The 26,038-nt window shown below is 44.6% G+C and overlaps 1 protein-coding gene across 2 annotated transcripts in view; it reads left to right on the top strand.

Moving 5' to 3' along the window:
- Window positions 1-25,711, top strand: part of FYN (FYN proto-oncogene, Src family tyrosine kinase) — a 316,221-nt gene extending 290,510 nt beyond the window's left edge. For both annotated transcript variants that reach the window (XM_068231316.1, XM_068231315.1), the window contains exons 11-14: window positions 4,951-5,027; window positions 10,362-10,515; window positions 20,369-20,500; window positions 23,334-25,711. In XM_068231316.1, coding sequence (XP_068087417.1) covers window positions 4,951-5,027; window positions 10,362-10,515; window positions 20,369-20,500; window positions 23,334-23,542 — 572 coding nt within the window. In that variant the 3' untranslated portion in view covers window positions 23,543-25,711. The remainder of the gene's footprint in view (window positions 1-4,950; window positions 5,028-10,361; window positions 10,516-20,368; window positions 20,501-23,333) is intronic.
- The last annotated feature ends 327 nt before the right edge of the window (window positions 25,712-26,038 follow it).

Genomic DNA, 26,038 nt, shown 5'->3' with positions numbered 1-26,038 from the left:
GATTCTGGCAGGACTCTGGCACACATGGCTCAATTCATGCTAGACTGCATTGAACGCGACCCACGCATTGTGCGCATTCTGGACAACACCAATTACTGGGTTTATACCCTTCTGGATCCACGGTACAAACACAATGTTCCAAAACTGTTTGAAGAAAGAGTCAGACAGGTCAAAATGGAAGAATACCAGCAGGCCCTTGTGGAGACTTTAGAGAGGAGATTGACATCCTCCCCCTCCTCTAGCCAGTTGTACGCCGACAGGCTGACTTCCACAAACCCAGGACGACCAGGAGGGCAGGAAACAACACAAGCCGCAGCTAGTGCCCAAAAGGGAATGGTATCGGCAGTGTGCTTGGAGTGGGAACATTTTCTGACACCCATGCAGCAGCCCACAGAACAGCAAGCGTGCAGATCCACCTCCAACACCGATCGCCTGGAGAAGATGGTCAAGGACTACATGTCAGATGGCGTAGCTGTGTTGAACAATCCATCTGCACCCTTCAACTATTGGGTATCGAAGCTAGACACCTGGCACGAACTGGCAATGTACGCAATAGAGGTGCTGGCTTGTCCGGCAGCCAGCGTTATGTCGGAACGCTGTTTCAGTGCTGCCGGAGGCATCGTCACAGATCGGCGTATCCGCCTCTCCACAGAAAATGCAGACCGTCTGACTCAAATTAAAATGAATCAATCCTGGATTGGAAACGACAATGCACACTCCTGGACCCCAACCAAGTAACATGAACAATGACCATCTGTGATGGGTTAGCGTTTCCGGTCCCTATTTATGGAACCTCTTATCTTTATTACATTTATAACTGCATGGCGGCAAAATGCATGCTATCCGCACGCTTCTTGTCCTCATGCAAGGCCTGGGTTGTTGTGTCTGAAAGCGTGGCCTTCTCCTCCTGCGCCTCCTCCTGTTCCATCACGTGTGCTGCTGCTGGGTTAGCGTTGCCGGTCCCTGTTTATGGAACCTCTTATCTTTATTACATTTATGACTGCATGGCGGCAAAATGCATGCTATCCGCACGCTTCTTGTCCTCATGCAAGGCCTGGGTTGTTGTGTCTGAAAGCGTGGCCTTCTCCTCCTGCGCCTCCTCCTGTTCCATCACGTGTGCTGCTGCTGGGTTAGCGTTGCCGGTCCCTGTTTATGGAACCTCTTATCTTTATTACATTTATGACTGCATGGCGGCAAAATGCATGCTATCCGCACGCTTGTTGTCCTCATGCATGGCCTGGGTTGTTGTGTCTCAAAGCGTGGCCTTCTCCTCCTGCGCTTCCTCCTGTTCCATCACGTGTGCTGCTGCTGGGTTAGCAATGCCGGTCCCTGTTTATGGAACCTCTTATCTTTATTACATTTATGACTGCATGGCGGCAAAATGCATGCTATCCGCACGCTTCTTGTCCTCATGCAAGGCCTGGGTTGTTGTGTCTCAAAGCGTGGCCTTCTCCTCCTGCGCCTCCTCCTGTTCCATCACGTGTGCTGCTGCTGGGTTAGCGTTGCCGGTCCCTGTTTATGGAACCTCTTATCTTTATTACATTTATGACTGCATGGTGGCAAAATGCATGCTATCCGCACGCTTGTTGTCCTCATGCAAGGCCTGGGTTGTTGTGTCTCAAAGCGGGGCATTCTCCTCCTGCGCTTCCTCCTGTTCCATCACGTGTGCTGCTGCTGGGTTAGCGTTGCCGGTCCCTGTTTATGGAACCTCTTATCTTTATTACATTGATGACTGCATGGCGGCAAAATGCATGCTATCCGCACGCTTCTTGTCCTCATGCAAGGCCTGGGTTGTTGTGTCTCAAAGCGTGGCCTTCTCCTCCTGCACCGCCCTCCTCCTGTTCCATCACGTGTGCTGCTGCTGGGTTAGCGTTACCGGTCCCTTTTCCTGGAACCTCTCATCTGTATTACATTTATGACTGCATGCCGACAAAAAGCATGTTACCTGTGCAAAGAAAACAGACATTTCCCGCATTTAAAAGACAGTTTCCCTTTGAAATTTTAAAATCGATTTTCTCAAAAACTATAAGCTCTTTTTGCTAAAAAAAATTTCCTCTTGTACCCACTCCCAAGGTGCACATACCCTGTAAATTTGGGGTATGTAGCATGTAAGGAGGCTTTACAAAGCACGAAAGTTCGGGTCCCCATTGACTTCCATTATGTTCGGAGTTCGGCGCGAACACCCGAACATCGCGGCCATGTTCGGCGAACGTTCGCGAACCCGAACATCCAGGTGTTCGCCTAACACTAGTTTATTTTCACCTCAGATGTCCTTTAAGCAGCTTTATTGATAAACACAAATGTTTTGGTCCTGGATGCTGTGTAAACATGTTTACAGCACCCATGGTATTTGTATTCATCAATAAAATCTACAGGATTGTCCCTTTTTTCCTGGTTCCAAAAGTTGGGAGGCATGTTTCAGGCTGGTGACTATGGGTGGGAGATAAAGCTTACAGTGAAAGGTTAGGCAAATGGATCTTCTTTAGTTGTGGAGTTTGGGCCTTAGAATTTTTATCACATAAAAAAAGTATCCTAAGAAACACACAGAGCACAAGTGATGATCAGTTTTTATCCACATATATTAGTTCATAGTAGTAGCAGTAGGCCAATAAATTTAGCCAATAAATGGTATCATCCTGATTTAAAACTTCTTGCTATATATTAGTTCACAGCACCTTTTACTCCCCTAGTCTTGCCTGTTGGAGGTGACAGTCAGTAAACATGTACCCCATATGCAGTATGCTAAACAGGAGCCTAAACAGGAATGATAAGCCATATCTGTGGCAAAAGGTTGTTCAATATTGTATCAGGATAGAAGCATACATACACTTGCCAGGCTTGTTCTGATAATTGTGAAAAGACCTGGCAATTCTAGCTACCATAAACATTGAACTGGCTAACATAAAAGCAAAGCAAGGGGGATTGATAATGTCCTTGTTATATTTCTGTTGGTAAATGGACTGCAAAGAATGGGGGATAAACGATAAGTGTTAGTGACTGTGATGGTCACATTACAGTGATGTGAAAAACTATTTGCCCCCTTCCTGATTTCTTATTCTTTTGCATGTTTGTCAAACTTAAATGTTTCTGCTCATCAAAAACTGTTAACTATTAGTCAAAGATAATATAATTGAACACAAAATGCAGTTGTAAATGATGGTTTTTATTATTTAGTGAGAAAAAAACTCAAAACCTACATGGCCCTGTGTGAAAAAGAAATTGCCCCCTGCACCTAATAACTGGTTGGGCCACCCTTAGCAGCAATAACTGCAATCAAGCGTTTGCGATAACTTGCAACGAGTCTTTTACAGCGCTCTGGAGTAATTTTGTCCCACTCATCTTTGCAGAATTGTTGTAATTCAGCTTTATTTGAGGGTTTTCTAGCATGAACCGCCTTTTTAAGGTCATGCCACAACATCTCTATAGGATTTAGGTCAGGACTTTGACTAGGCCACTCCAAAGTCTTCATTTTGTTTTTCTTCAGCCATTCAGAGGTGGATTTGCTGGTGTGTTTTGGGTCATTGTCCTGCTGCAGCACCCAAGATCGCTTCAGCTTGAGTTGACGAACAGATGGCCGGACATTCTCCTTTAGGATATTTTGGTAGACAGTAGAATTCATGGTTCCATCTATTACAGCAAGCCTTCCAGGTCCTGAAGCAGCAAAACAACCCCAGACCATCACACTACCACCACCATATTTTACTGTTGGTATGATGTTCTTTTGCTGAAATGCTGTGTTACTTCTACGCCAGATGTAACGGGACACGCACATTCCAAAAAGTTCAACTTTTGTCTCGTCGGTCCACAAGGTATTTTCTCAAAAGTCTTGCCAATCATTGAGATGTTTTTAGCAAAATTGAGACGAGCCTTAATGTTCTTTTTGCTTAAAAGTGGTTTGCGCCTTGGATATCTGCCATGCAGGCCGTTTTTGCCCAGTCTCTTTCTTATGGTGGAGTCGTGAACACTGACCTTAATTGAGGCAAGTGAGGCCTGCAGCTCTTTAGATGTTGTCCTGGGGTCTTTTGTGGCCTCTCGGATGAGTTTTCTCTGCGCTCTTGGGGTAATTTTGGTCGGCCGGTCACTCCTGGGAAGGTTCATCACTGTTCCATGTTTTTGCCATTTGTGGATAGTGGCTCTCACTGTGGTTCGCTGGAGTCCCAAAGCTTTAGAAATGGCTTTGTAACCTTTACCAGACTGATAGATCTCAATTACCCTTGTTCTCATTTCTTCCTGAATTTCTTTGGATCTTGGCATGATGTCTAGCTTTTGAGGTGCTTTTGGTCTACTTCTCTGTGTCAGATAGCTCCTATTTAAGTGATTTCTTGATTGAAACAGGTGTGGCAGTAATCAGGCCTGGGGGTGACTACAGAAATTGAACTCAGGTGTGATAAACCAGTTAAGTTATTTTTTTAACAAGGGGGGCAATCACTTTTTCACACAGGGACATGTAGATTTGGAGTTTTTTTTTCTCACTAAATAATAAAAACCATCACTTAAAACTGCATTTTGTGTTCAATTATGTTATCTTTGATTAATAGTTAACGGTTTTTGATGAGCAGAAACATTTAAGTGTGACAAACATGCAAAAGAATAAGAAATCAGGAAGGGGACAAATAGTTTTTCACATCACTGTATAACAACAGGTCTGCTGCAGTGCTGCAAGTCTTGGATTTATTATTACAGGACTATGAATTAACTGCTGCCACACAGCTGATAGTTTACTAAACCTTCAGCAACCCTCTGTATGGCCTGTTATGACTCAGGTGAGAATTACATTTTTTTCTCTCTCAAAGCTTGTAATGTTTAATAAATCCAGGACAGGATTGCCAATAATCCCACATTTGGGAGAAGCCCAGTATGTTAGTCCCATTCAGTGGTGAATGAAAATATGGTGAATGAACAATACACATATTACATACAATATTATGTTTATTCATTGTTTTCTTCTAGGGAGTCTGCTGGAATTTCTTAAAGATGGAGAGGGACGAGCTCTGAAGTTGCCAAATTTAGTGGATATGGCTGCACAGGTAATGAAGTACTGGAGGAAACGCTTGTAGTAGTAATAACTGGTTTTCTATTGATATTCCTGCGGTCACTCACTGGTATCACCACCAATTCTGCCATATCAACCAATGCTCCATCTGTCCCCAACATTCAAGTAGCACACAATCATCTAACTGACAACACAAGCACTGAAGTCACTCAATGGGGCAGGTTTTTCAAAGCAATTACATTAGTAATTTGTTTTTTTCTTCCTATTTCCTACCTATTTAATCACAGTTGTAATCTGCATGTGTTTTGCTTGAATTTCCAGAAATGTTGTGCTGGCAGAAAAGTGCAAATCTGTAGTAGGAATAAGTAGTAGTTGATATCACTTCTGACACTGGTGTAAAGCTGCCACAACTGTCAGCTTGTGCTGTATGTGTTGTTTTACTCCCCACATACAGCTATACTGTGAGATAGGAGAGCTACATTATTTTATAAAAGCAGAAGTATCTGGACTTAGGGGAGATTTATCAACGCATTGCCAACAGTTTTTTATTCTTAATCTGTTTTAACAAGCAGGGAGAACAGTTCTGCATGATAATAAGAATCTTCTTAAATCTTATGTAATAGTGGCAATTTAGCATGAATTTCTAGAGCTACACTACAGTTAAGAAAAGTGCAAATCCATCCCTAAACTAGCGCAGATTAAGAAGTGCTTGATAGCAGTTCTACAGATGAAGAACTGTTGGCTAGACATGATTGCAGAGTGCAGGCTACACATGATTTGTGATTTGCTCCTCTCCCCCTGCTGAATTCCTCCTCAATACAGCAGGTGTGTTGGTTACCACAGCAACAGCAATTCCCCTCACACACTGCACTGTCTGAGAGACCTTCTTAGCTTCTCCTATTTTACAACAGTTTTAGAAGGACTCTGCACTATCTAATGATTTATTAACCTCCCTGGCGGTACAATAAATCCGCCAGGGGGCAGCGCAGCACTTTTTTTTTCAATTTTCTTTTAAAGCATGTAGCTAGCCTAGCACTAGCTACATGCTTCCCCCCTCCCTTCGCTATCCCTCCCACCCCTCCGATCGCTGCCGGCGCTTTTACCCTGCAGGGAATCCAGTTCTTAACGGGATTCCCTGTATGGGCTTCCCTGTCACCATGGCGACGATTGCGATACCGTCACCGACCTCGTGACGTCAGCGGGTGCTCCGATCCAGAAAGCAGAAAACAAAGCAAGCGCTCACCAATATGGGCCGCATCTGAATGACTCATCACCTCATATGCACCGCTTAAATAGCTCAAATACACACTCAGCAATCAGATAGATGCAAAACATATGCAAAACTAAATACTTACCATGCAAAACAGGATAGCACAATGGGTGCTGCTAGCCTGGTAGTTACAGAACTGTGGAAACAAAATATAGGTAAAAGGCTGCGCATCCCTGACCCAATACTGTACAATTGAATGGTTAATCGCTGTGGCGCACACCGCCCCCCCTGGACTAAAATGTACGCCCGCATCCAAACAATGCAATACTGGTCTATGGAGAAATTTTAGCTTCCATCATAGTTTTGCATGCAAAAATATAGATATACTGGACATCTGCACCAACGTTGAGGTAAATCTCCAGGCAGATGTCCTAACACTAAACTAACCTAAATTAAAAGCAAATGTCTTTGCCCTGGCAGCAGCTACGCTAAAATGTGTAACTTACATTCAATACAGACAGCAGAAAACAAAGCAAGCGCTCACCAATATGGGCCGCATCTGAATGACTCATCACCTCATATGCACCGCTTAAATAGCTCAAATACACACTCAGCAATCAGACAGATGCAAAACTAAATACTTACCATCAGGGCCGGCCTTTGACCTGAGCGACCGGTGCGATCGCTCAGGGCGCCGACTTCTAGGGGGCGCTCCTGTCCCCTGGCCGAATGGATGCTCCCGCTCCGCCCCCTGGTGCCGCTGCTGGGGGTGATGTGGGGGCAAACATGTCCGTGCGCCGTGATGGAGCCATGGAGGGGGGAGCCGCAGCGCGGGGAGGGCAGCCCGACCTCTCCCTCCCTTCCTCTCCGGGCCACCCTCTGTGCTCCCCCCTCTGATGCAGACTGCAGCAGAGATAACTCACCTCCCTGGTTCCGATCGCCGGCGCCTCTCACTTGCCGCTGGTATCTTCTACATAGTTACTAATGCACACTAAACTTCCTGCTTAACAGGAAATTTAGTGTGCATCAGTAACTATGTAGAAGAGACCAGCGGCAAGTGAGAGGCGCCGGCGATCGGAACCAGGGAGGTGAGTTATCTCTGCTGCAGTCTGCATCGGAGGGGGGAGCACAGAGGGTGGCCGGGAGAGGAAGGGAGGGAGAGGTCGGGCTGCCCTCCCCGCGGCTCCCCCCTCCACTATGAGGGGGGGCACCTACCTACCTACCTTATACTGGGGGGCAGCTACCTATCTAACCTATACTGGGGGCACCTACCTATACTGGGGGTCGGCTACCTATCTAACCTATCCTGGGGGGCACCTACCTAATCTAACCTATACTGGGGGGCAGCTACCTATCTAACCTATCCTGGGGGGCACCTACCTAATCTAACCTATACTGGGGGGCACCTACCTAATCTAACCTATACTGGGGGTCGGCTACCTATCTAACCTATACTGGGGGTCGGCTACCTATCTAACCTATCCTGGGGGGCACCTACCTAATCTAACCTATACTGGGGGGCACCTACCTAATCTAACCTATACTGGGGGTCGGCTACCTATCTAACCTATCCTGGGGGGCACCTACCTAATCTAACCTATACTGGGGGCACCTACCTATACTGGGGGGCAGCTACCTATCTAACCTATACTGGGGGCGGCTACCTATCTAGCCAATACTGGGGGCACCTACCTATACTGGGGGGCAGATACCTATCTAACCTATACTGGGGGGCAGCTACCTATCTAACCTATACTGGGGGCAGCTACCTAACTAATCTATACTGGGGGCATCTACCTATCTAATCTATACTGGGGCAGCTACCTATCTAACATATACTGGGGGCAGCTACCTATCTAACCTATACTGGGGGCAGCTACCTATCTAACCTATACTGGGGGTCAGCTACCTATCTAATCTATACTGGGGGGCTCCTACCTATCTAACCTATACTGGGGGCAGCTACCTATCTAATCTATACTGGGGCAGCTACCTATCTAACCTATACTGGGGGCAGCTACCTATCTAACCTATACTGGGGGCAGCTACCTATCTAACCTATACTGGGGGCAGCTACCTATCTAACCTATACTGGGGGGCTCCTACCTATCTAACCTATACTGGGGGCAGCTACCTAACTAATCTATACTGGGGGGCTCCTACCTATCTAACCTATACTGGGGGCACCTACCTATCTAACCTATACTGGGGGCAGCTACCTAACTAATCTATACTGGGGGCATCTACCTATCTAATCTAAACTGGGGCAGCTACCTATCTAACCTATATTGCAGGTACCTACCTATCTAACCTGTACTGGGGGCACCTACCTATCTACCTACGCACTACTAAGCCCCCCCCCCCATTAGTGTATGTGTGTGGTGCACTCACACGTGAAGAGGATGAATGGGGGGGGGGCACTAAAATCTGGTTACGCTCAGGGCGCTGTGAAACCTAAGGCCGGCCCTGCTTACCATGCAAAACAGGATAGCACAATGGGTGCTGCTAGCCTGGTAGTTACAGAACTGTGGAAACAAAATATAGGTAAAAGGCTGCGCATCCCTGACCCAATACTGTACAATTGAATGGTTAATCGCTGTGGCGCACACCGCCCCCCCTGGACTAAAATGTACGCCCGCATCCAAACAATGCAATACTGGTCTATGGAGAAATTTTAGCTTCCATCATAGTTTTGCATGCAAAAATATAGATATACTGGACATCTGCACCAACGTTGAGGTAAATCTCCAAGGCAGATGTCCTAACACTAAACTAACCTAAATTAAAAGCAAATGTCTTTGCCCTGGCAGCAGCTACGCTAAAATGTGTAACTTACATTCAATACAGACAGCAGAAAACAAAGCAAGCGCTCACCAATATGGGCCGCATCTGAATGACTCATCACCTCATATGCACCGCTTAAATAGCTCAAATACACACTCAGCAATCAGACAGATGCAAAACATATGCAAAAACTGCTCCGATCCACCCCTCAGCGCTGCCTGCCACTGATTGGCCAGGCAGCAAAAAGGGTCTTGGGGGGGGGGGGGGGTGCGGCGGCGCTGCGGATCGGCGTGTAGCGGCGGCGATCGTTATGCACACGCAGCTAGCAAAGTGCTAGTTGGGTGTAACAAAAAAAAAATGTAAATCGGCTCAGCAGGGCCTGAGCGGCACCCTCCGGCGGCTTACCCCGTGTCACACACTGGGTTACCACTAAGGAGGTTAAGATGCCTGAGAGAGTTCTGCCAGACACTCTTGTCTCAGACACTCTTGATAAATCTAAAAGAAGGAGAAGTAAAAAGGCGCTACTCTGTCTCCCTATCCCCCCAATCAATCAGCTGCTTGATTCTCAAGGTGTGGGTATCCCTTTAATCCCCACCGAACATAAAAATAGACAAAAAAACAGAGAATAGCGCTCGTATCCAAATTTATAATTGATAGTTTATTTATCTATACATAAAAAATATATCTAGCCTTTGGAATTAAAACCATATAAGCATAAAGGGTTTCATATACAAGGTCACTTCAAAAGTTCTCCACTATATCCCCTTCTGCATATACTTTCTAAAAAAATTAATAAGTGAAACAATATAACTTCATTCATGCCATACACACTGTCATGCATACCATGGAGCCACCTGAATCTCTAATAAAAAATCCCCATAAAAAGTTCTCCAATAAAATCCGTGTAGATAAGTGTATTGGGTCAATCCGCCTATATGGAGCAGTCCCCTCCGTTATCTCAGAGTGTCTATCCACCTGCCGCAAAGGACGCTTTCAATCACTTGTGCGTCCAGTCACTTACGCGTCTTGCAGCTTTTCTAATTTTCACAAGCCCGCATGTGAAAATTAGAAAAGCTGCAAGACACGTAAGTGACTGGACGCACAAGTGATTGAAAGCGTCCTTTGCGGCAGGTGGATAGACACTCTGAGATAACGGAGGGGACTGCTATAAACATATAGGCGGATTGACCCAATACACTTATCTACACGGATTTTATTGGAGAACTTTTTATGGGGAATTTTTATTAGAGATTCAGGTGGCTCCATGGTATGCATAAACAAAATAACTGTGCATTAGGAAATGTCTGTGCATCCCAAAAGGAATGTAGAAAGTACTAATTCTAATTTCTGCTACTTTACCTGTGATTTTCCTAGGTGGCTGCTGGCATGGCGTATATTGAACGAATGAATTATATACATAGGGATCTGAGGTCTGCAAATATTTTGGTTGGTAATGGCTTAATCTGCAAAATAGCTGACTTTGGACTTGCCAGACTAATTGAAGACAATGAATACACAGCAAGGCAAGGTAAGACTAATTGCATTATGCTATTTATCATGTAAGTAACAAGTCTGTCTGGGTAATGTTTAATAGACATATACTGCAAATGGACAGTTAGGGATTGTGTTACCTCCCCAAGGAATCTTTGCAAACCTGTCTGTTCTGAAAACTACTTTTGGGGGGAGTTTTAAGGATTTTGAAAGCTAGTACCTTGCAGAATATTAAAAACTAAGGAGAAAAACTCAATGTTGGAGTCCTTTGTTGGCCATGGACCGGTTCATATGTATCATTAGAAAACATGCCATGCTTAGTGTATGTTTGACTGACGGTTTAACCTCATAAATGCTTCTTTTTATTTACATATCAAGATATTAGTATTATTATTATATATACAAAAGTATGTGTATAAAAGTATGTATACACTTGTAAATGTATAATGTGGCAGGGTAGTGGGTATGGCCTTTGTGAATCCATCCAATTTCCTCTTATCAAATATCCTAGATGCCAAGGCTCTACTAATAATTAGCCCCCCTGACAGCCCACTTTCCCTAAAGCAGCATTATGCCAAATCCGCCTCTTCCCCCTTCCCACCAGGGCCCCCAGGCTGGTTGCCAGACCTTCCCAAGTTACCACCCCCAACTTAACTATGGTCCCCGGTGTCACCAGAGTGTCTTTGGCAATGTAGCATCTTACCTGACCCGGCGCGTGCGCTCCTCTGTCAGTCCATGGCTCCATGCACTCCCAACTTCATCCTCGTATGTGGGCTTCACCTCCTGAGCCCATGGCATGCTATTATGTAATAAAATGTGCTGAGTCAGGGAGGAGAGGCGCCCATGCGAGTGTGCAGAGTCATGGACTGACAGAGAAGCGCACCTGCCGGGACAGGTAAGGCACTACTAAGGACTCTGCGGAGGCCATGGCCATGAAAACTATAGGTAAGTTGGGGGTGACCTAAGGGGGCCGTGCAGCTGACTCAGGGCCCTGGGGCAATTGCCTAGGTTGCCCCTTTGGTAACTCTGGCCCTGATACATGGGCTCAACTTTCTATAGACAGACCAAGAATAATAAGATATTGCAGATATTTAGAAAAACACTTCTACAGACGGACATAGTGTGACAATTTTGCTAGGTAACCAAAACAAAACAAGAAATTTCCAGGTCCCCCTGATATATATAAGTTAAGCTAAAGTGCGAACATTCTTTTCGCTCTTTAGCTTAACATATATATCAGGGGGACCTGGAAATTTCTTGTTTTGTCTTGGTTAATGAATTTAGGTCGATAACCTCTCCCCCTATATTACCTATTTGTGGTATTTACAGCAACATCAGTTGCATAGATATGCTTGCTCGTTTGTTTTGGTATCATTTTCGCTAGGTAACACAGTCCCAAACAGCAGAACAAGATGTTTGGCATAGATAAGGCAGTTTAGAGATGACAGGGTTAGGTTGGGGTTGCTAGGACATGCAGTTCACTTGACATATTTCTGTTTCTGACATCTTGGCTGCCCGAAGCACAGGGGTACATTGGCAGCACGGTCTCCCCAAGCTTACTGTTTGAGATGCATGCATAAGTCATAAAGAGTACCCAGCATACTACTTTGGGAGGCAGGTGAAAAAAATGCAATGGCCCTTATTAATATGTATAAATTGTGTGTGTGTGTGTGTGTGTGTGTGTGTGTGTACAATCAAGTAATTGGTGTAATTTTGGGGTAACTGAGTCAGAGTCAGGTGATTTTTTTTTTTTTACCAACTCCATAGCCCTGGTAAGTATTAGACTAAGGAGTCGAAGAGTCTGAGTCGGAGCAATTCTGTATACAACACGGGAGTTAAAACTGGCTCAAACTTTCTAAAAAGTACTGAAAAGAGTGTCGCAAATCTCGACCACAAATCTCGACCACTTGTTTCTTTGTGTGTCTGCACAGACTACATAATGATTATTAAAAAAATGCAATAAAAATAACCACCTGATATTGTGCCTGTATGCCCAGGCGGGTGTCTTTGCCTATCCCAGACTACATAATGATTATTAAAAAATGCAATAAAAATAACCACCTGATATTGTGCCTGTATGCCCAGGCGGGTGTCTTTGCCTATCCCAGACTACATAATGATTATTAAAAAATGCAATAAAAATAACCACCTGATATTGTGCCTGTATGCCCAGGCGGGTGTCTTTGCCTATCCCAGACTACATAATGATTATTAAAAAAATGCAATAAAAATAACCACCTGATATTGTGACTGTATGCCCAGGTGGGTGTCTTTGCTTATCCCAGACTACATAATGATTATTAAAAAATGCAATAAAAATAATAACAACCTGATATTGTGACTGTATGCCCAGGCGTGTGTCTTTGCCTATCACCCCCACAGTACACTCACAAGTGTGGCAGTAAGTGTGCAGGCAGCTGTATGTCTGGCTGAACACGCTGTGGGGTGTGGCTAGCCCTAGAACACTGGGTTGCAGTATACAGGTGTTTATGATAAATTACCAAGGTTGTGTAGAGCATAAAGGTGTCCAAACCTGCAGCAATGGAGGCAGGCAGGTAGCAACTTAGGCTGGCTGATATGCTTGATTCTGCCGGCCTGTTGTTTCAATAGCGGACAATCGCCTTGCTCACACAAAGGAGTTACAATGCAGCTGAGGAGTTATATACAGGGTTTAGGGAGTGCTATACATATTATATAAAGTGCTAACAGTGCTCGGAGCAATTCTAGGTACCTGGAGTCGGAGTTGGTGGTTTTATAAACTGAGGAGTTGGAGTCGGATGATTTTTGTACCAACTCCACAGCCCTGCACATATCTTCACCCCTACTGAAGTCCAAGTATTTGTTTTTGAGGACAATATTCATAACCCACATGTTCTATTAGGTAACAAATTTCAACAGTACCATTAGCATAGAAAAGTTCAACACATAAAGCAGCCATGGACATTAATCACCTAATCTGACTGATTTCTGGCATAGATTGGATGACGATTTTTCCAGCATCAAAAGACAATTCTACCACATTAGAGATAGGAGAAATAGTGCTTAGATATGTTGAAAAAGTGTTTAGTTCTATTTTGTCAGGTAAGCTGGTTGAAGAAATGTATCCACTAACTGCTGTCCCTTGTTTTACCAGCAGCATGAACGCACCCAAAGTGTTGGATTGTGTTCATTGTTTTGAGCTTCTTTTGAATGTTAAGGGAAGACTAAAGGTGGCCATACACTGGCCCGATTTGCGGCAGTTTCGACAGCAGATTCGATCACTGGGATCGAATCTGCTGCCAATCGTTCGCGCAACACGCACCCGCCGATCCGATTTCGGGAGGAAATCGGATCGGTCCGTCGATCGCGCCGTGCGGGAAATTACCCTCGATCGCCCGCGGGTAGGGAGCGCGTCGCTAGCGGCGGCCGATCCGATCAGGTATACATTACCTGAGGCTGGCTCCCGGGCATCCCGTCCGTCACTGCTCCCGTCATGGCGCCTCCGGCATCCTCGTATAACTTCCGCTGTCATGCCAGTGACAGCGGAAGTACAACTAGAGGGCGCTCTATTTGAACTTCCGCTGTCACTGGTGTGATAGCGTAAGTTCTATGCGGATGCCGGAGCCGGAGGTGCCACATGACGGGGACATCACGCCCGGGAGCCAGCCTCAGGTAATGTATACCGGCGGGGGGAGCGGCGGCAGCACCACCACAACAGATTGTGATCGGTTTCAGGCTGAAATCGATTCACAATCTGTTTGCAGGAAAGGCAGCCATACGATCCCTCTCTGATCAGATTCGATCAGATAGGGATCTGTCAGCTGGTCGATCTGATGGCACATCGACCAGTGTATGGCTGCCTTTAGGGTGCCAGAATAACTGTTCCTCATGTACCTAGTCTTAGAAAGGTACCTGTAATTTATAAATAGCTATTGACATGGGTTTACAGTCTTGCGATCTGGATGGTTCTGGCTAGATAGAATGATGATGATCTTCTGTAGATATGTAACCTTAATTCACCATTTTCTAACCATTATTTGAAGGGTAAGCATCATAGAACAACACACAAACTTTGTGCAAATAGGATCCTGGCCGAGATTCCAACCTGGAAATCTGGCAATGCACGGTGACAGTCCTGGCCACTTTAGACAAGCAGTGTTCTATATGTGGTCTTTTGTAGACCCTCCCAATAATGTGTATCATCAGTGGAATGCTGTGTAGTAGGGAGAAAAAGTGAAAAATAGATTACAGCTGGAAAAAAAAATTCTAGTGCATGAGCCTGACATTTCTGCAGCAAATGAAATGGACAAGGGTAATCAACTGGATACAGGTAGGTGCAGACATGAAGAAGTTAATCAACCAGCTCAAATAGCTAATAATCAAAATGCTTAGAAGGATTTTTATGCACACATGGAGTTGTCAGGTGTCAAGAGCAATCAGAATATTTGAAAGGATGAAGATGTGATGAAATGCATGAAGAAGTGTGTCTCATCCTCCTACAATTGTCCTCCTGCTGTGTTCTGCCTCTTGACAGGGCCTTTGATTACTTACTAGAATGTGAAGCTGTTAGCTGTCCTACAAGTTGAGTGAATCTTGTCTGCTACCCTGTCTAGCCTTGTACATTGCATAGGCCTACAGGAGGAATTCTATCAAGGAGCATATTTCTAAGCTTAAAAACCTGTGTAAGGCTTATTCAAGATGACAGAGCAGTGATAATGTACAAAGTATGGTAAACTTTTGCAACCATTTTAATGTCACTATGTGGGTGATTTTTTTTTTGGTGGTTAGAACATTGTCACTTGTTTTATGAAACTACCCCATTATTATTTCCAAGCTCATTTTACTTCAGCAATCATTTCTTTAAAATATAGGAGGATCAAGCCTCATATATGAGGACTGTCACCCACAGGGCAGAACTCAATCTCTCGTGCAACAGTTTGCAGCTAATTGCTGTATAGACGCGTCACAAGTCTGGAGGCCAGTGATGCATGAGTGGCTTCTGGCGGGCACAGTGTGTAGAACTGCATACTCAGGGGTCGGTTAAGTGTTGGACATCGCCAAATAATCAGCATGTCAGGTGCTCCTATACATATGCTAGGTTCTCAGCTGAGACGGGCTTTCTGCCAAGTTTAATCCAGCATGTGTACATAGTTTCAGGCTTGATGTTCAGCTTCAACCTTTTACAAATTCTGTGAAATCAATGGCCCATCAGACTTAAATAAGCACAGCTAAGTATTGCCGATGTTCGACTGTATGTATCCAACAGGAAGGGTAGCTTCCCAATAATGGCAAATCTCTCCCATGCTGGCCTGATCCACCTATCATCCATCTTGGTCATGGCATCCAGTTGGATGCCAACCAATTACCTGGTCTTTCCTTGTCATAGTTATATAAAAAGGAGCTATGGCCAGTGTTAGAATTAGAGATTAAATCCTTGGAATCCCGAATTCTTATCGCTAAAGATACAGCATGCCAGATCGGGGGGCTACCGTACACGCACATACTAGATTCTCGTCTGAGATTATATTCATAAGCCACCTGTGAAGGATTGCGGAGAAGCCGCCGCTTGTGCTGACAGTGAGGCGGCGGTTTCCGCGCACAGAGCGGCGGTTTCCGCACAGCAACATGCGTCTGGGTTATCTGGACCTAGTAGTGCACACAGATGGAGAGCTACGTGCGCGCGCGCCGCAAGACAGGCTCTTTATGCCAATAGGAGGAGGGTCAGCTGATCGGGATGGTCAGCTGACTCCAGCTCAGCTGATGATTGGTTGATGGGAGCTGGGCGGCGCTGAGGAGCGCTTCACTATATATATCTCTTGCTGTTCAGTTGCTGGTTGTCTGGCGTTGCGAATACCTATGTGTTAGCACTCAGACCTTAGTCAGATCCTTCAGTGTGGTGAAACCAGGAGGACCTGGGAATCCACACTTAGCCAGTTTACTGTGTATCATCTGTGTTATTCATTAGACCAGTTCCAGGGTGTAGAGACCACGGACCTCACACCACAGACTAGGAATACTGTGTATCATCTGTGTTATTCATTAGACCAGTTCCAGGGTGTAGAGACCACGGACCTCACACCCCAGACTAGGAATACTGTGTATCATCTGTGTTATTTATTAGACTAGTTCCAGGGTGTAGAGACCACGGACCTCACACCCAGACTAGGGAACTTGTGTTATCATTCTGTTATACATCAGACTAGTTCCAGGGTGTAGAGAGCATGGACCTCACACCCAGACTAGGGAACTTGTGTTATCATTCTGTTATACGTCAGACTAGTTCCAGGGTGTAGAGACCACAGACCTCACACACAGACTAAGCATTGTTTGATATCTGTTATGACTTTGCTTTCCTGACTATTCCTCTGATCTCTGATTCGGTACCTTGCACTTCTGATATTCCGTTGCCAAACCCTGCTTGCCCTGGATACCGAATCAGCCTTCTGTCTTTGTACTTTGTCTGTCTGTGTGTTGTCGACCCGGCCTGCTTGACCTGTCTGACTGTCGCCCACCCCTTGGGTGCTCAGTCCTCCTGCAGGGGTCCCCTGCTTCTCAGAGGGGGCACTGCTGCAACCAGTCAAGGTCTGCTCCCTCCTAAAGCCCTTGACTGCAGTAGAGTCTGTTCTACTTATTGGACCACCTGCTACCCCGGTGGTCCGATCCATACTGTTACACCAAACACTTACACGCTTCAGGTGCCCTGAGGTTAGCGATATATCTGTATTATCGGTGATTCTGCAGATCATCAATAATCAGGTATATATCTGTATTCTTGGTGATACTGCAGATCGCCAATAATCAGATTCTCTCTGCGTGCTGACACCAATTGTTACACCACCCTGGCTAAATTTAATCTGACATGTGTACGTGGATTTAACAGTTTAAGAAGAATTAAGATACTTTATCAAAATCAATGTAAGAAAAACTGGAGTAAAAGGTGTGTTGGGCACCAGAAGAAGCTGATAGTAGAATATATGTAACTTTACCAATGCTCTACTATCACATAGTATAATATCTGTTACATTACCGACCTACCCTCACATTAACCCTCCACTACCTACCCCTAACATTATACACCCTTCAACCTATACCTAACACTGACCTTCAACAACATCGAGTAGTCTTTGGGGAGGTAAGTCCACCACTACCTCCCTTTTTAAACTGTTTTTAGTATTTTTTACTCTATGATTAGTGCCTCTGTTCAGCTGTTTCTTACCAACCTATATAATAATAGGCACAGCAGGGACAGTTGTCTCTGTGTAGCTGGGTCTGTACTTTTTGCTACTGCGCATGTGCGCAGCACAGATCCAGCCTCACACAGACAGGACAGGGACGGGGCCAGGGAGCCAGGTGGGCGTGTGAACGGGTGGCCGGGTGTGCGGCGGGTGCGCGCGTGGGGGGTGTGCAGTACATGCGACAGGCAGCGGCGAAAAACACAGACCCTAGAGCCCGTTTTTAAACGGGCTTGGGTCTGCTAGTTAGTTATAAACATTTAACACTCAATTGGTTTTGAGACTTGTATTACTGGGCAAAAAGCCAACCTATTATTTCCCCGTTCAGCTTTACTTCTAACTGCAGTGCATGGTCATTCATTTATCTTGTCCAGTCTGCCACTTCCCTCACCACCTTCTGCCAGTGACAGATGGTGTCTGTTTCCATGCCAAATGCTCTAAGGTTATTAGTTTGTGCTATAGTGGATGATTTGCTGCTTGTCTTTGAGCTTAATGATTATTTAAGAATCATAAATATTTCAGGATCCTAAACCTCTCAGAGCAAAAGATTTGAGATGAACTGAATGTCTAGTTTACAGAATTGTGTAAGTGGGATCCTAACCGCTTCTTACTTCTTCTTCTTATTATTATTATTATTATTATTATTATTTACTATGACTTGAATCATAGCTATCTATGAAAGGGGCTCACAATTTAATACCTAACATAGTCATATGTCCTTTATAATCTAGGGACAATTTATAGTGAAGCCAAATAACTTATGTGTATGTTTTTGGGATGTGGGAGGAAAACAGAGTGCCCAGAGGAAACCCACGCAAACACGAGGTGACCATACTAACTCCATGTAGATGTTGCCCTGGCTGGGATTCAGCAGCATTGGGAGGCGAGAGTGCTATCCACTATGCCATTGTCCATACAATATGACTGTGTACTCTGTGTTTTCCATTTTGTTGGAAAAAAAAAACTTCTATTTTTTGCTTTATAAAGTATGTGTTTACAATTATAAACAGGGCTATAGTTGTGGGTAGTGCTGCTCTGGACACACGTGAGATACACTTTGCTGGGGTTTTAGCAAGCTTTACTGTGGGCCCTTACCTCATATTGCTGTGCCCTCCTTTTGCTGTGTAGTTACTGTGTGAGGTCATCGTAGAGAGTTAATGTCAGGAAGCCCTTGGTGGAAAGGTTGCATCAAAAAAGAGTACCTGCCATCCCCATCCTTGATCAGTATAGATATAACTTCCACTGAAGATGACATTACAATAGAACACCAGCTATATATTGTGTAGGCAGTGAAGCATCTCAGAGAGCAAGATTAAAGTATGCTATTGCCAAATTGAAGGTGGCCACACGCTCACAGATTTCCCCCCGGTGTGGCAAACGGATCAATCACTCTCTGATCAGATTCTGATTGATCCCTACCATATGCAATAGATTTTTATCTAAATCAATCCAACTGCAGTGTTTCATGCAGGTTAAAAATATGGCCCAATCGATTGTCCTCTACTCCTACCCAGCCCCTTTTGGCTGAAACTTTCCATTCTGTCCGATTGATAGTTCCAATTGATTTTAGATGGAAATTAATGAAAGTTTGATTGATCAGACATATTGGGGCAATATATTTCAGGAAGATTTGATCAAAGTAATAAAATCGTTCGGCAAACAGGAAAATGCATTGTCACCCTTAGATAGCAGAGATGTGGGAATGTACCCAGGAACAACACACCCATCCCAGGAAGACAATGGGCCACACTAACAAACATGAGGGATGACAATTTTCACTCTTGCTTTCTTCAGTCACCGTCCACTACACCTGGCTACGTGCGGCCTCTGAAAGTGTACAGTAGATATTTTCTGGTACTGCACCTGCGCAGGAGGCTCCTGGCCACGGGAGGACATGCACGACCAGGGCCGGGTAGGTGCTTTGGACATCGACTTGCAAATTGGCAAGAACAAAAATGAGCTGCAGCGGGGGACTGGAGGATTGTTTGGCAACAATGCGGGCACAGGGTGGCTGCAGGGGGCTGGCAGAAGCCCCAGGGTCTTATGGGAAAAAAGCACTTTACAAATGTTTCGCTTTTGTAATTTGCACATAATTGTAGATAACATATTTATATTATCATATTTTTTATCAACATCCTTTGATTGGTAGTGTTGTAGAGACAGCGTGAATGTTGGAATGGCTTAAATATAAATGTGATATGGCTACCAATTCTACTTGTATCTGAGCTGTATATTTGAGAAAGACTATCTCTTTATATAATTTCCCTGCGTCCCATGTTCCTGTGTCAGTGCTTTTGCGCTACTGCACATGTCTAGCACTGACAGCCATTGGGACAGGAGGCAGCACGACCCAAGGGGCAGGCTGGATGGACGGACAGGCATGTGTGCGCGCGCGGTGGGCTTGTGCGCGCGACAGGTGTGTGCGCGCACGTGGCCACACGCATGCACTGTAATGCTGCAGTGGTGACAGACCTAGAGCCGTTTTTAAACGGGCTTAGGTCAACTAGTTGCTGTATAAAATGTATGAAAACAATGTATATTGTTATATGTTGGAAAATGAAAAATAAAAGCTTAAAAAATGACAACATGACTTCCATTTCAGTAATATAGGCATCAGTAAATATGATTGTGTATCATATGCGAAGTGATATTACAGCTATATATAATATGTCTTCTCAGGTGCAAAGTTCCCAATAAAATGGACAGCTCCAGAGGCAGCCTTGTACGGAAGATTTACCATCAAATCAGATGTGTGGTCTTTTGGTATTCTGCTTACAGAACTGGTAACAAAAGGAAGAGTTCCCTATCCAGGTGAGTTCATATTTTTCCTAATTTTTGGTTGTTTGTTTTTTGTGCTCTTTAAATACCGTATTTTTCGAAATATAAGACGCTCCGGAATATAAGACGCACCTAGGTTTAGAGGGCAAAAATCAGGCGAAAAAATATTTACACTAAACCTGGTGCGTCCATGTTCTAGGAGCATCTTATACATGTCCTCCCCCATTGTCCTCCTGTGTTCACTATGTGTCCCCCTTCTGGCCCCCTGTGTGGTCTTCCAGTCCCCCTGTGTCCACTCTTGCCCCCCTGTGTGGTCCTCCTGACCCCATGTGTCCCCTCCTGTCCTGTGTGTGTGTGTGTCCCCTTCAGCCCACCTGTGTGGTCCTCCAGTCCCTGTGTCCCCTCCTATGTGTGTCTGTGTCCCCTCCTGCTCCCCTATGTGTGTTTCTGTCCCCCATTTAGCCCCTATGTAGTCCTCCTCTCTGTGTCTGTTCTAGCCCCCCCCCCCATGTCTCCGCTCCAGCCCCCTCCCAGCATGTCTCCACTCCAGCCCCCTTCCCCTCTCCCTCCCCGCATGTCTTCACTCCAGCCCCCTCACACCCCCTTCCCCGCATGTCTCTGTTCCAGCCCACTCCCCCCACATGTCTCCGCTTCCTCGGGTAATAATAAATGCAGAGCGACTCGCCTCCCTAAGGATTCCAGCGCTGGGAGGTCCTCTCCGCGACCATCTTGTCAGCACTATACCTGTAAAAAATTGTTAGTGGCAGAGCGGCTCACCTTCCTCCAGCGGCGATGATCCACGCGGCTCCTCCTAGTGATGGCTCATGTTAATGATTCAATGAGTCATTCCCCATGACTCAATGAGTCATTAACATGAGCCATCAGGGGGAGCCGCGCGGTACGCAAGATGACTGCAGATCGTCGCCGCTGGAGGAAGGTGAGCCGCTCTGCCACTAACGATTTTCTTTACAGGTGTAGCGCTGACAAGATGGACGCGGAGAGGACCTCCCAGCTCTGGAATCCATAGGAAAGGTGAGTCGCTCTGCAGTTATTGTTACCGGGGGAGCGGGGCCGGCAGACCACACAAGGGGACAAGGCAGGGAGTCCCCAACGTAGCGGCGGTTCGTAGCGGCGGGCATTTTTACGTCGGGGATTCCCTGCCTTTGGAATATAAGACGCAGGGACTTTTTCTCCCCATTTTTTGGGGAGAAAAAGTGTGTCTTATATTCCGAAAAATACGGTATGTGTTATATTTTACACCAGGGTCCACATGCAATTAACTTTATCTCCTAATTTTTCTCCTAGGTGATATGTTCATACCTTGTAAGTACATTGCCTTTTAACCTCCCTGGCGTTCTATTAAGATCGCCAGGGCGGCTGCGGGAGGGTTTTTTTTTTATAAAAAAAAAACAGTTTCATGCAGCCAACTGAAAGTTGGCTGCATGAAAGCCCACTAGAGGGCGCTCCGGAAGCGTCATTCTGATCGCCTCCGGCGACCAGAATAAACAAGGAAGGCCGCAATGAGCAGCCTTCCTTGTTTTGCTTACATCGTCGCCATAGCGACGAGCGGAGTGACGTCAGCCACCTCCGCTCCAGCCCTTAGCGCTGGCCGGAACTTTTGTTCCGGCTGCGCAGGGCTCGGGCAGCTGGGGGGACCCTCTTTCGCCGCTGCTCGCGGCGGATCGCCGCAGAGCGGCGGCGATCAGGCAGCACACGCGGCTGGCAAAGTGCCGGCTGCATGTGCTGCTTTTTATTTCATTAAAATCGGCCCAGCAGGGCCTGAGCGGCGACCTCCGGCGGTGATGGACGTGTATATTCGTCCATACCGCTGAGGAGGTTAAACCACCAATAAGCAAGAAAATACTCAAAATAATTCTGGTAGTACTTTGCCACCTACTTGTTGGTACTTTTTCAATTGCAGAGTGCTGGAAAGTTATTTTAAAGAGAAAATGAAAAATTATTTCCTAGGAGAAAAAAGTTAATTGCATATGGGCCCTGATGTCTTTCAGTTTAAAACAAACCACATTTATTCTGATTTATTTTGCATGGGAGTTACATTTAGTAAAAGCTGATGTCTGGGTAATAATAAAATACCTGATCCGAATTGCCTGCATATTAAAACTGTCCACCTATTGCTGCTATTCGCAGCTTTTATCATATGGAGCTTACGGCGGCGCCCTTCTTTCCATAGTGCCCTTTTTTACTGGTTTCATTGCCAGAGACCTCTTGCACTTTGTATGCCAGGGCTGTCCTCTTATGCAAATTGCGGCTATAAATAGCAGGTTTTTCTGCAGGGGTATTTTAATGTTAGAATTGGGGACATTAGGGGTTAAGGTCACCGGGGGGGGGGGGGGGGGGGAGGGGGGTTGAGTACCACCAGGGTGGTGAAGGGTGAGGCACCAATAGGGAAGGGTAAGGCAACACCATGGATTTAATGTTAAGATTGGGGAAGTTAGGGGTTAGGAACCCCAGGGGCGGGGGGTTAAAGTAAGGCATCAGTTGAGGGAGGGTTCTGTGTGAGATTAGGGTTGGGTCACAGTAAAATATTGTTAAGATTACTGATATTTTAATACCGCAATTAAGTAGTAGACTATTGGTAATTCTACCTACTGTATTTTCTACCTGCAGCAATATCCGGCACTTTTATTACATTATGCCTCAGGGGATGCCATACACATTAGCTGCAGCCGCCAAGCTGTCATGATCACTCCGATTTTGGGGTGATTATGAAAGCATTATAAAACCTTACTTCCTAGTTTGAGACTCCACCAGGTACAGGGATTTGCCCCTAGCCTACCAGAAGTGGTAATGAAGATCTATAAATTCCCCTCTAAGTCTGCTGTAATTTCTGTTTCCTTGATTCTAGGTATGAATAATCGAGAGGTATTGGAACAAGTGGAGCGTGGATACAGGATGCCTTGTCCTCAGGACTGTCCTAATTCTCTGCATGAGCTTATGCTTAACTGCTGGAAAAAAGACCCAGAGGAACGCCCAACTTTTGAGTACCTACAAGGTTTCCTGGAAGACTACTTCACTGCCACTGAACCCCAATATCAACCTGGAGACAACCTGTAAAGTTCTGCCTGCACGAAGCCATCACCAGGTTTAAGCCCTAGAATTTTCTTCCAGTTCAATGACTGCCTTCTACAAGAAGCTGAATCTTCCAGTTTGGGGTTGTACACAAATGACACAGTGTAAAACTCTGGCTTTCAAGGGACTTTATTCCTGGCCATTTATAATAATCTGAATGTCCTCTTTGAAAAAAAGAAAAACAATAAAACAATGGAGGAAGGATAAAAAACTTTAAAGAAATTCTCAAGCAAAGACTTTGATACTGGATTGTATTGATGTTATGTAAACTGCAAAACCGCTGTTCACTGTAAATATTAACTCTGTGCCAATTCCCAATATTTAGAGTTTTCCATTTTTTTTAAAACAGGATCCATGCAATGTTAATCAATATTCATTTCACCCTATACAAGTACTTAACAAAAGTGCCCTCCTTAAAATGTAGATGTTTTCTCTTTATTTTGCTTTTTGTACATGTCCTCATAAGTCAGTGTTTCCCCAAGCCATCCTCAAATACAACTAGTAGGTGCCAAAATGAAAGAACAGGTGACACAATTAATGTGAGCTGCTCACAGATCATTTTTAGATTGACTGAGAAAGATTATGTCTACAGACACTCTCTGGATTCTTCAGAGATTACGAGTCCCGGCCAGTCTTGGGAGAAGAACTCATCAGTTGGGTTGGCTTTATTACTGGTACCAGGCATGTCCTCCTGCTTCTCTCTGTGTGGGCCTATCAATGCACTCTCAGGTAATTTGACTGTGCAGGAGAAACTTTGGCAGCTGGATTGTGCCTGTTCATCTAGCTACTATGTGATGTTCATGTGAAGAGTTAAGGCCCTAACAGACATTAGTCTTTGTTGGGTGAAATGTTAGTTGATGATTGTTTTGGCCAAGCAGTCTGTAACAGTCATGTATGCTATGCACAGTCAAGCTGCATGTACTGTCCTATGGATAGTGGAGGTGGAGAAGAAGCAGCATCAGGTTCCCTGCTACGGTCAGGGTAAAAGCAGTTGGCCCAAAAAATGCCAAATCTGTCTGCCACTCATCAGAGAAATAGATAAGTGTAGATGGCAAGTAATGCCTGTGCAGACATCGTACTGTCAGGAATGGTTGTTTCAATTGTGAAAAGTGTAAAGTCTGTCTGGTCCTATGAGGATCACTAATTAACACAACTGTGCACCTGGTTAAATTTCAGGAATACATAACCTGTTAGATGTAGTTGAGGACCAAAGTAAGGAAAGCTTCGTTCTAATGAAGGTTGTACATATTTTGTGAAATTAATTACATCATGAAAAACAAAGCTGTTTCTAGTTTGCATTCAGATAGTTTCATTATGTCCATAAATCCATTATTTCTCCGAAAAACTGAGTAAAAGTTGAAGGAACGGGTCCATTGTTTTTATCAAGGAAAAAAAAGTTATTGCACTTTTATTTCTAGACTTACAGTCAATGGTTTGGATCTTAATATTTACTGAATAAATCTTAGGCGATATGATAAGAATTCACAGTAACGCATCACCTGACATTTGCCATATAGTCATGAATGGCCAAATTTCTTTGATGTATGACACAAATATTCACCACAGAAGCACTTGTTTTTTGTCTTTTATCTCTTTGCTTTCCTCACTCAAATGACTGATCCATGCATACCGTCTTTGCAACGAAGATACGTGAATCAGTTTCTGACATTCATTGGACTGAATCTCTGAATGTGACTTCTGGAACACGCGTCTATGTCACATTAGCTAGCTACCTACTAGATTTAGTTTTTTCCTTTTTCTTTTTTTTTTTCTTTTGATAAATATTTAACCTATCTATACCTTTCATGTGGAACACACAACCTGTGTAAAGTTTGCCAAGATCGCCCAGGAGTATGTAAGCATATAGATCATCTTTTTCTATGTATTTACCAATGTAAAATGCGTCTTTTCAAAGCTGATACTGAAACATATTTCTACTTGTCTAGGAGTTCTCCAGTGGAATTACTATGCACTATACATTTCATGGGGAATGAACAAAACCAGTATTTCTTTTTACCATTTTTAGATGCATTCTGTTAATAAACGTCCTTTCCATTTGGTTTTTACATCATGTTATCAAGTTTAAGTCTTAACTAATTTCCTATTATCATTTCTTTGCATTTGTTCATGGACAACTGTTTAACTTTATTAATTTAGTAATTAAATCTGAACATTTTACATCATTATTTGGATGTCAAGTTAATTAAAAAAAAAAAAACTATTGCAGCATGCAATCAGTATCATAAAGGCCTGGCTTGGATAGTTAGGCTAGGTGCACACTACACAGTGCAGTGCTGTGGATGTTGTCAGTGAATATGCATTCACCGTCCACAGAAAGTGGACACATGTTAACATATATGTTGCATTGTTGTAATAAGCATTTTTTTTTACATGTCTAACTTGTGTCCCTGTAGAGAATAATTGACTTGCACACCAGCACAGTGATTGTTCAATACAACAACAACAACAAATAACATTTGT

Source organism: Hyperolius riggenbachi, chromosome 4 (genome assembly GCF_040937935.1).
Source record: "Hyperolius riggenbachi isolate aHypRig1 chromosome 4, aHypRig1.pri, whole genome shotgun sequence".
Classification (NCBI taxonomy): Eukaryota; Metazoa; Chordata; class Amphibia; order Anura; family Hyperoliidae; genus Hyperolius; species Hyperolius riggenbachi.
The sequence above is the reverse complement of the archived record's forward strand: the minus strand, read 5'-3'. Positions and strand labels throughout refer to the sequence as shown.